This window comes from Quercus suber, unplaced genomic scaffold (genome assembly GCF_002906115.3).
Source record: "Quercus suber isolate HL8 unplaced genomic scaffold, Cork oak 2.0 scaffold_830, whole genome shotgun sequence".
Classification (NCBI taxonomy): domain Eukaryota; kingdom Viridiplantae; phylum Streptophyta; class Magnoliopsida; order Fagales; family Fagaceae; genus Quercus; species Quercus suber.
The window spans coordinates 238,269-247,639 of record NW_027070260.1 but is presented as its reverse complement, the minus strand read 5'-3'; the positions used below and the strand labels follow the sequence as shown (position 1 = coordinate 247,639).

Below are 9,371 nucleotides of genomic sequence, written 5' to 3'. Positions count from 1 at the left end.
TTTTTTTTTTTTTTTTTTTTACAACAAAAAGGGAACATCTTACTTATGCCTAAAAACTGAAAATATCTATATTATCTAAAGAGAATTTTCCTCTTTGGACAGTATTTTATGTGATTTAGAAATACCCTAAACTTTAGTTTAACAAGAAAAAAATTTGAGGACAACCCAATAAAAATATTTCTTCAACTCCACTTCAAATGCCTACAAAATAGGATATTCTCCTACTAATTAATGTCTTTAAAATAAATATATCCAAAAGTTAGTCCCTTTTGGATTTTGGATATACACCAATATAAGTTTCTTTAAAAAAAAAAAAACATTCTTCCCTCTCTACGTTTATGTGTGTTAAAAAAACTTAGTATTTAAATATATATATATATCTATTTTTTTTTAAAGAAAAATTATGATACTAGAAAAAAAATATTTCCAAATGCACAAAGCGTAATGAGACTAATATACTATAAGTATTAAAAAAAAAATAGTAATAGGGACATGCCAGTTTAAATGAGAAAATCAGGTCCTTTTGGATATATACCACAGTAAGCTTATTTAAAAAACCTTCTCTTGCCAAAGGCCTTATAATTGAATTGGCATCTCTCTATGCATTAAGTGCTTGGAGGTCTATGAAAAAAAGGATTCGAATTGTGAAGTTAACAACATGTTATAATTATTTCTCAAATAACCCTTCTTTCCTTTCTCAGTCTTTATTAAAAATACTTAGTATTAAAAAAAAAAAAAAAAAAGCCCCAAAACAACGCCGTTTTGGACCTTTTGCCCAACCTAACCCTTGAAAGTTAATCCTCTCTTCTTCTCTGTTCGGTGGGCTCCTTTTCTTCTTCTTCTCTGTCTCTCGCCTCCTCTTCATCTTCTTCTCTCTCCGGTAAACTCTCTCTCTGACTCGGACTCTCTCTTACTGAAGGTTCTTGTTTCGACCCTTTGGCTCTTTGCTTTCAATCAGTCAACTGGGTAACTTCTATCTTCAATTATTCTTTTCAATAATCACTAATTAATTAATCAATTAATTGTACATTCAAATGTTTGTGACATGTAGCCAAGTTTAGCTTAGTTTACATACCATTATCAATTTATTATCTAGGAAGCACAGACACATAATTTTCAGAAATTGCTCTTGTCACTGTATCATATATATATATATATACACACACAATTGAAATGCATGTGACAAAGCTGTGTTCGTAGTTGTATACACTGGTAATATTTTTTTATTTGTTAATAAAAAATGGTTTGCTGCTGCTGCCAGTCTGAAATTGTTGATTGAGTGGAATGGAGTCTGCCTCCGCCGCACCGTCTAATGAACACGCTTCTACAACCGGGTCTAATGCTAATAATTCATCACATGATCCGGCACGGGATCATGTAATTGAAGAGGTGAAAGATGGGAAAAAACAAAAAAAAAAAAAAAAAAAAAAAAACCAAAAGTAGTTATAGATATGTAATAAATATAGTGAGCCTCTTCTTCTAACTCTTTCTAAATTTTCCACAGAACAGAAGGATACCTGATACACAACCAAACCAACACCTTTCAGAGAATACACCACCGAAAACAATGTCGTCTCATAACGACCTTGAGGCTCAACAGCAACAACAACAACAACAACCTGGTACGTGCTCTTGTTCTCTGCAATCTGATTTGTCAAAGATTTATTTATTTTTATATATTTGATTTCAGTGATTCTTAATCTAAAGGTGGGAATAGGGTTAGGGTTTTAACAGGGCTAAGTTATGGTTGGTTTAGTCTATAAGAGATAAGAAGTTGTTGGAACTTTAGTGTTTTAGAGGAATATAAATTTATACCCATTTTGTGTTTATATTGTTTGCTTCATATAATTGAAAGAAAGAAGATGAAAGTGAATATTAGCAAATGGGTTGGTGAGTAATTTTATGAATTTTCACGTTTTAGAGAAATTATAAAGTACATGGTTTGGTTCTATATTGTTTCCTTTATGTAATGGTGAGTGTAATTTGGCTAGGGTTGAGCTGGGTTTAGTTCATGTGAATATAAAGAGAAGAAGATAGAACTTAGAAGTAAGTTAGGATATGGGTTGGTGAGTAATTTTATTGATTTAAGTGTTTTGGGAATTATTTGGGTACCCATTTTGGTTAAATATTGCTTTCATCGTATACTGGTAAGTGTGATTGTCCTTGGTTTTTTTTTTTGGATGAGATGGAACCTCACCAAGGCAGGGGCCCTTTGGACCCACCCCCTAGGGAGTAAATCACGGATACACAACCCTACCTGCCAAAACTGTGTATCGGGCAGTCCAGGGGAACTCCTAGTGGGGATCAAACCCAGGATGTTTGGGTCTAGAGCTCATCCCAAGCCTCCATCCAACCACTAGGCTGCACCCTAACTGGTTGTGTTGGGGTTTTGGGTTTGGTTCATTACACAAGGGGGAGAAAAGAAAGATAAAAATAAATGGGAAATGTGTTGGTGAGTGATTTTATGAATTTCCATGGTTTAGGAGATTTTTTTGGGTTCACATTTTGGCTCTATATTGTGTGCTTTACCATGATAGCAATTATTTTAATATTCTTTTTACTTTGAATCATGTCTCCACTCTGTGCATTGGCTGCAAGAGAGAAAAAGAGGGGCCTTTTGGGCAGACAAGCAAGATTAATAAGATTTTTTTTTTCCTTGGATTTTGAAAACAGATGTGGAACACAATGATGGGGACTATGAGACTATTACTGAAGTTGGATGGTATATTCTTGGTGATAATCAACAAAATGTTGGCCCTTATGCCTTTTCAGAGTTGCGTGGTGAGTGTTGTATTAGTAGATAATTTTATTGTTCTTGTTAAAAATGGCCAACTAGGTGAAATATGGATCAGTTGTCTTAAAACTAGTGCAAACATGAATTGGATTGGCTTACTGTCTAAAATAAAGGGTCTCCGGTTCATTTTGTAAACAATTTATCTTTAGTGATTTAATTTTATTTATCTTCTCTCTTGAATTTCAGTTCTACCAGTAAAAAATTACACGGTTTCAGGAAAATTGTTCCATCTCTATCATGTTGAATTGGTATAACGAGCTATTGAAACATCTATTGACAGAGCATTTCGTAAACGGGTACCTCTCCGAAAGTACACTTGTCTGGGCAGAAGGAAGAAGTGAATGGCAACCATTGTCTTCAATCCCTGGGTTGCTGACTGGAATTTCTCAGCAGGGAGCTGGTTATTCAACGACATGTGAAGTCTTCTTTCTATTTTATGTTTCAGTACTTCATCTCCTGAATTAGAGATCTTACCATATTATGTATTGTGCAGTGCATTCCAACGATGATGAGTATGAGAAATGGCAGGAGGTGGTTAGAGAGGCAGAAGCAGCAGCAGCAGCAGAGGCGGATGGGTTAAAGAGCGAATTTCTTTCTGGCAATGTTGGTGGTGACTCAGGGGAATTTGATCTCGATAGACCTTCGACGCCACCAGAGGGTGAGGAAGAGTTCACTGATGATGATGGGACTGTGTACAAGTGGGATCGGGGTCTTAGAGCATGGGTTCCTCAGGTTGGTGCTTTTGGCATAAGCATTACCTTCTATGTTAAAACTTGTAATTACCAGCCTGTTAATTCACTTAATAATACCTTATTAATATTCGGTTGGATAACCTAGCATAGGAATATTGTGTATACCCTAAGAATCATAATGATTTTACCTTGCATCATATGGCTTCATGTGACATTGGCCTTTGGAGCTCAAGCTTTAAGTTCCTTAGTTTGGTATAATTTGCATATCTTCACTTTGTTTTTGTTGATGATTTGATGCCCTAAGTATCATAATGATTTTACCCTGCATCATACAGCTTCATGTGACATTGGCCTTTGGAGCTCAAGCACACTTCAAGTTCCTTATTTTAGTTTAATTTTCATATCTTCACTTTTATTTTTTTTGATGTTGTTGTTGTTGTTGTTGTTGTTATCATCAAAGAGAAACACCTAGGAAGAAAATTTAGCCCTTATAATTTAACAATATTCAAATTTATGTTGTTATTATATGCAATGCTTTGCGATGTCATTTATGATGTCTTCTTATTTGTTACATGCCTTCTATTAATTGTAAGTGCATCTTTTTGTCTGTTTTAATGCTTGATAGGATGACACACTCAGCAGAAGCGAGCTATATGGACCAGAAGAGATGACCTTTTTGCAAGAAGAGGAAGTCTTTCCAAATTTTAGTGTTTCTGATGCCCCGGTGAAAGAAGTTAATGAAACAGTAATCACTTCTGATGCCCCTGGAAAGGAAGAAGTTAATGATGCCAGTGAGATATTGGGAACAATGCAAAATGGCAAGAGAAAATTACTGGACAAGGAAGCAGAGAAAAAGGTTTTTCATCTTAAATTTTCCAGCTTCTCTCTCTCGCTTTCTAAATTTAATTATTCTATCTACTTTTTTACTAGTCCTGATTGGAATTATATTGAAACTGAACATGTTGCCTAATATTTCCTTTCGTATCGTTATAACATCCAGGAAGCTAATAAACCTCCCGATAGCTGGTTTGAATTAAAAGTGAATACACATGTTTATGTGACTGGGCTTCCTGAAGATGTTACCATTGATGAAGTAAGTCATGGTCATTTTGTTTATCTTGTCTAAGAATTTCTCATTGCAGGAAACTAATTTGGAATCCATTGCAGGTAGTGGAGGTATTTTCCAAGTGTGGGATAATAAAGGAGGTAGCATTTCAGTCCTTCATAATTTAATTATGTGATAAAATTTCATAAGATCTGAGAATGAGTCAGGGCCCAATTAATGTTACTTGTTTTAAATCATCTTATAATTAAAGCTCTGCTTTTATATGGAGGCAAGAAACTTGACACCATTAAAATCATACTCTACAGAATGTAAAAAATTAGCATTTTAGCTGACTTTTTGTTGCCTCCCAAGTAAACTGCCTGTGTACAACGGGACCCCACTCTTTGTTATTTCAATAAAAGTTTTATTACTTATCCCCACCACCCCACCACCCCCCCCCCCCCCTCCCCGCCCAACAAAAAAAAAAAAAAGTATTTAGCATTACAGTTAATTGCTCAAAATTTCTAGTTTCTTTAGATTATTGTTTTGATCTATTCTTTAAGTTGTAATTTTACAGTTACCTGTTTCGAGATTTATAGTTTCTTCTGATTATGATATCATTTTGATCTATTATTTAAGTCGTATAAATATAATAAGGGGACTGTTGCAGGTGAACACCCTGTATAGAATTCCTGAAAAAATGAGGTATAACAAAATAAAAACTGTAGTGTATCAAGGCTTTTCTCTTGATTCTATAATAACCCAAATTTTAAAAGTTTAAACCTATACTTGTAGATGTTTATTATTTTTTTGGATAAGTAATTCTTATTGATATAAAAAAAACAGAATCACCCAAGTATATAGAAAGTATACAGCTAGGGACCATACAATCAATCAAGCAAATTACATGAATCTACTAAATCAGTAACAGAATATAAAGAACAGATTGTGCAAAACTGACATCCAATCCAACAAGGTTTTAAAACTTTTAACCTATACATGTAGTATGCTTATTATTAGCCAGATCATTAGAATTTTACCTTAAAATGCTGTGAAAAAAGATCTTAGGTTTGGTAAGTTGGATTTGAACTGGAAGTCATGACTTTTTTGGAAAATTGTGGCATGGATTTTCCCCATCTCTTGCACACTTGTATGCCTTCTTACACATTTTTTATTATTTGTGTGGACAAATTTTGACCAAATACTGAGAATAATTACTTAGATAAGAGTTATTGTCTAGGAAGCACGGGTGCGTTTCGGGATTCGGGTGCGGGTGCGGGGGCGGGTGCGGGACTCGGCAATTTTTGAAAAAGGTGGGTGCGGGTGCGGCGGGACTCGGCGATTAAAAAATTATTAAAAATATTTTTATTTATATTTTTAATATATTGCTAAGTATACTTTTTCACATTATATAAACATATACCAAATTTAAGAGCAATAGTAGATAATAATTAAAAAATGATGTTCATAAATTAAATACAACTCACAAGATTGAAACAAAAACATTTCATAATGTTCAGAAATTAAAATACAACTTACAAGTTTTTGATACTTGAATTATTGACAAAGGTATTAAAATAGGTAGAACTTCCTAAAAAAAAAAAGAAAAAAAAAAAAAAAAAAGAAGCTTACTGGCTGTGGGTCACGTGTTTGGTCAGAGAGCACAAGAACTTCCCATAAATTTAAAAAAAAAAAAAAAAAAAAAAAAGCCTTAGTGGCTGTGGCTCACGTGCTTGGTCAGAGAGCACAAAAACCAAAAGCACAAAAACTAAAATAAAGCTTTACCTTCTGTACAGAAAGTAAAGCCTTTAAAGTGAAAGGCATTTAACAAACTTATCAAAAAAAAAAAAAAGGGAACCGCTGGGCTCTGGCGAAAAGAACGGAAGAAGAAGACGAAGAAGCAATAAAGAAGAAGAAGAGAAGAAGAAGAAGAAGAAGAAGAAGAAAGGGGTTAAGGCCGGTGCATTTTGCACTTTTTTTTTTTCTTTTTTTTTTTAATTTCGGCCTGAACTGGCCATATCACCCGAATCGGCCCGAGTCAGCCCGATTTGAGCCGCGTCGGCGCGAGTCGGCTTCGCCACGTGGCAGGATGCGGCCCGACGTGGCACGGACACGCGGTCAACGGTGTCCGACGCGCGTCACCGCGTCGGGCCGCGTCCGACGCGGGTGCGACGCCTCTGGCGCCGCACCCGTGCTTTCCAGGTTATTGTAGCAGGGATGTCAATTCGGGCTAGCGTGTCTGGTTTGTGTCGTGTCAAGGTAGGGGTATTTGATTAAATGGCACAACCCGAACCTGATCTATTTAATAATCGTGTCATGATCCTTCAACTCTAACCCGACTTGTAAATAAGGCGGGTTGACTTGACTCAACTCATTTGACACGCTTAATAAATGAGTTGTGTTAGGTTGACACGAAAGTGACACAATCCACCATAACTCGCTTAATATTAAATATAACATTCATTTAGAAATTTTTTTTTTTTTTTTTTACATCCCAAAAGTAGTGCATACACTTCAAGTCCTTAACCTATTTCAATTTCCAATTATATCCCATTAAGTTTTTGTAATTACTCACTTTTCTTTTTAAGTTTAAAATATAGGTTGGATATAAAAGTTATTTAACAAGTCTAAAATAAAATGAATATATATTTTTATGAGTTAAAATTGGTTGTGTTAAATGTGTCATTTTGGATTAACTCGAATAAATTGGTGTGTCAAACATGCCTATTGTGGATTATGCAGATTGACCCGCTTATAACACGTTTTTTATCGTGTCGCGTTTGGGTCGATCTATTTATGTCCCAAACCCGTTAAGGCCCAACCTTAACCCGCAAAAACCTGTGTTATGTTTGTGTTGTGTTCGCGGGTTGGGTCGAACATTGACACCTCTATGCCAGGGGCGGCGCTATTCTATATTCAGGGGGTTCAAATGAACCCCTTGACCTCAAAAAAAAAAAAAAAAATTATATATATAATTTTTTTTTTTTTTGGTTAGTTTAATACATTAATTTATTTTTTAAAATATTTTTGCACATCCTGACTTAAATTTTGCACACCCTTATTACAAATATTTCCAACTCTAAGAGTAAAGAGTCAATATTTGTGAATTGTAAGTATCACTATTTTTTATAAATTTATATTATGTATGTGAGTATGTCTAATATTGATTGTGTGCATTACTTTTTGTTATAATACTATTTATGTGAATTATGATGTGTGTGGACGTTTGTGTGTACAAATAAATATAATATAAATTTATATAATTTAATAATTAGGAAATAGAGATGATTTGTTACATGTGTGTGCATTGTTATCATGTTATAATAATTTTTTGTTATAAAGTTAGTAAATTTAAGAAAAAAATTGTAAAGTTAGTGATTGTCCAAGCATTTTACCATATGAATAAGTGTGGTTGTGTGTGTTAATAATTAATACGAAGATAATCAATTTAGTTTAGTCATTTAGTTTAAAATATTTTATAAAAAAAAAATAACAAATAGATAATAACAACTACATAAAAAAATGTTAGATAAACTTAACAAAATAAAATAGTCATAGCCTCATAGCTACCCACATTGACAATAGATACTCATAATGAACTATCATATAACAATTTAAAATTTGAAAACTTGTAAAAGAAAATTGTAAAACTTCATGTATTAATTTTTTTTTTAGTCGATAATTTGATATATTCAAGTTCTTTTTTTTATAAAATTATTAATTACCCCCTAAACAAAATTCTTGGAGCCGCCATTGCTCTATGCATCGCCATTTATTTGTGTCTTGGTATCCATAGTGGACAAATTTGATGAGCTGGAATATGCTTTTGTCATGCTTGCATATATTTTACGATCTTGTTAGTCTATAAGAAGGGCCACTGTTTTTGCTACAATCCTCATCATGAAATATGATTTAAATACTTAATGGGTCTGTTGGGTAAGCTCATATTGTGTATGAAATTACTCGTGTTTTTTTTAATCTCATTTATTTCTATAACTTGGTCTTAAATACTGCTGTGATATTTATAAATCATGGTACCTACCGTAAACCTTGTAAAGGTTCTAACTTTATGTTATGTTTATTGTAGATCAGACACATACACATAGATAATGTATCCATGGATATTAAATAATTTCTTGTTTTCTAGCATTTCATATTGCATGTATCTTGATGACTTCCACTAATTGCTTCTCTTTTTTCAATTTGTTGGAATTTATGGATCTTCTATAAGTTTTTATTTTTCAGTCGCTCTACTGTATTCATCTCATGTATTAGTTTGCGAACACTTTATGCACTCTTTTAATTTTATTAATTATCTAAAAATAAATAGGACCCTGAAACAAAAAGACCACGTGTGAAGCTATATGTTGACAAGGAGACAGGAAGGAAAAAGGGAGACGCACTAGTTACGTATCTGAAGGTAATGTTCTCCATGTTGCTGTGCTTGTGACGTGACATTTTCAGTCCTCGTATTTGGCCACTTATATTTGTATGTTTACACTAGGAACCGTCTGTTGCTCTAGCTGTCCAAATTTTGGATGGAGCACCTCTACGTCCTGATGGCAAGGTCCCTATGTCAGTCACCCTGGCTAAGTTTGAGCAGAAAGGTATTATGTGTATCAGTGATAATATATACTTTTAGTTGTTATTGATTTCACTAAGAACGATTAATTTATGAGCTTTTGTGTTGCTTCATTCAGGGGATAAATTTCGTGCCAAACAAGTTGACAACAAGAAGAAGAAGAAGCTGAAGAAGGCAGAAGAGAGGATGCTTGGCTGGGGTGGGTTCTTATCTCACATCTTGAACTCCTTAGTACATCAATAATATACGATATAAATC

General features: G+C 34.0%; 1 protein-coding gene across 4 annotated transcripts; it reads left to right on the top strand.

Moving 5' to 3' along the window:
- The first annotated feature begins 771 nt into the window (after nt 1–771).
- Nucleotides 772–9,371, top strand: LOC112039367 (uncharacterized). Of its 4 annotated transcripts, none has more exons than XM_065767623.1 (12): nt 772–880; nt 1,262–1,389; nt 1,505–1,622; nt 2,674–2,781; nt 3,075–3,209; nt 3,288–3,526; nt 4,112–4,342; nt 4,487–4,579; nt 4,654–4,692; nt 8,862–8,951; nt 9,036–9,138; nt 9,232–9,371. In XM_065767623.1, exons 2-12 carry the CDS (start codon nt 1,285–1,287, stop codon nt 9,354–9,356), a joined length of 1,386 nt encoding a protein of 461 aa, XP_065623695.1. In that variant the 5' UTR covers nt 772–880; nt 1,262–1,284; the 3' UTR covers nt 9,357–9,371. The 4 variants fall into 4 exon arrangements, with proteins under 4 accessions (XP_065623695.1, XP_065623694.1, XP_065623697.1 ...); XM_065767622.1 differs by having other exon boundaries at nt 789–966; XM_065767625.1 differs by lacking the exon at nt 1,262–1,389 and having other exon boundaries at nt 789–966.

Coding starts and splice junctions, on each gene's coding strand:
- LOC112039367 (XM_065767623.1), top strand. CDS start 1,285: ATGGAGTCTGCCTCCGCCGCACCGTCTAATGAACACGCTTCTACAACC. Junction 4,343..4,486: donor ACAAGGAAGCAGAGAAAAAG/GTTTTTCATCTT, acceptor TATAACATCCAG/GAAGCTAATAAACCTCCCGA. Junction 4,693..8,861: donor AGTGTGGGATAATAAAGGAG/GTAGCATTTCAG, acceptor AAAAATAAATAG/GACCCTGAAACAAAAAGACC.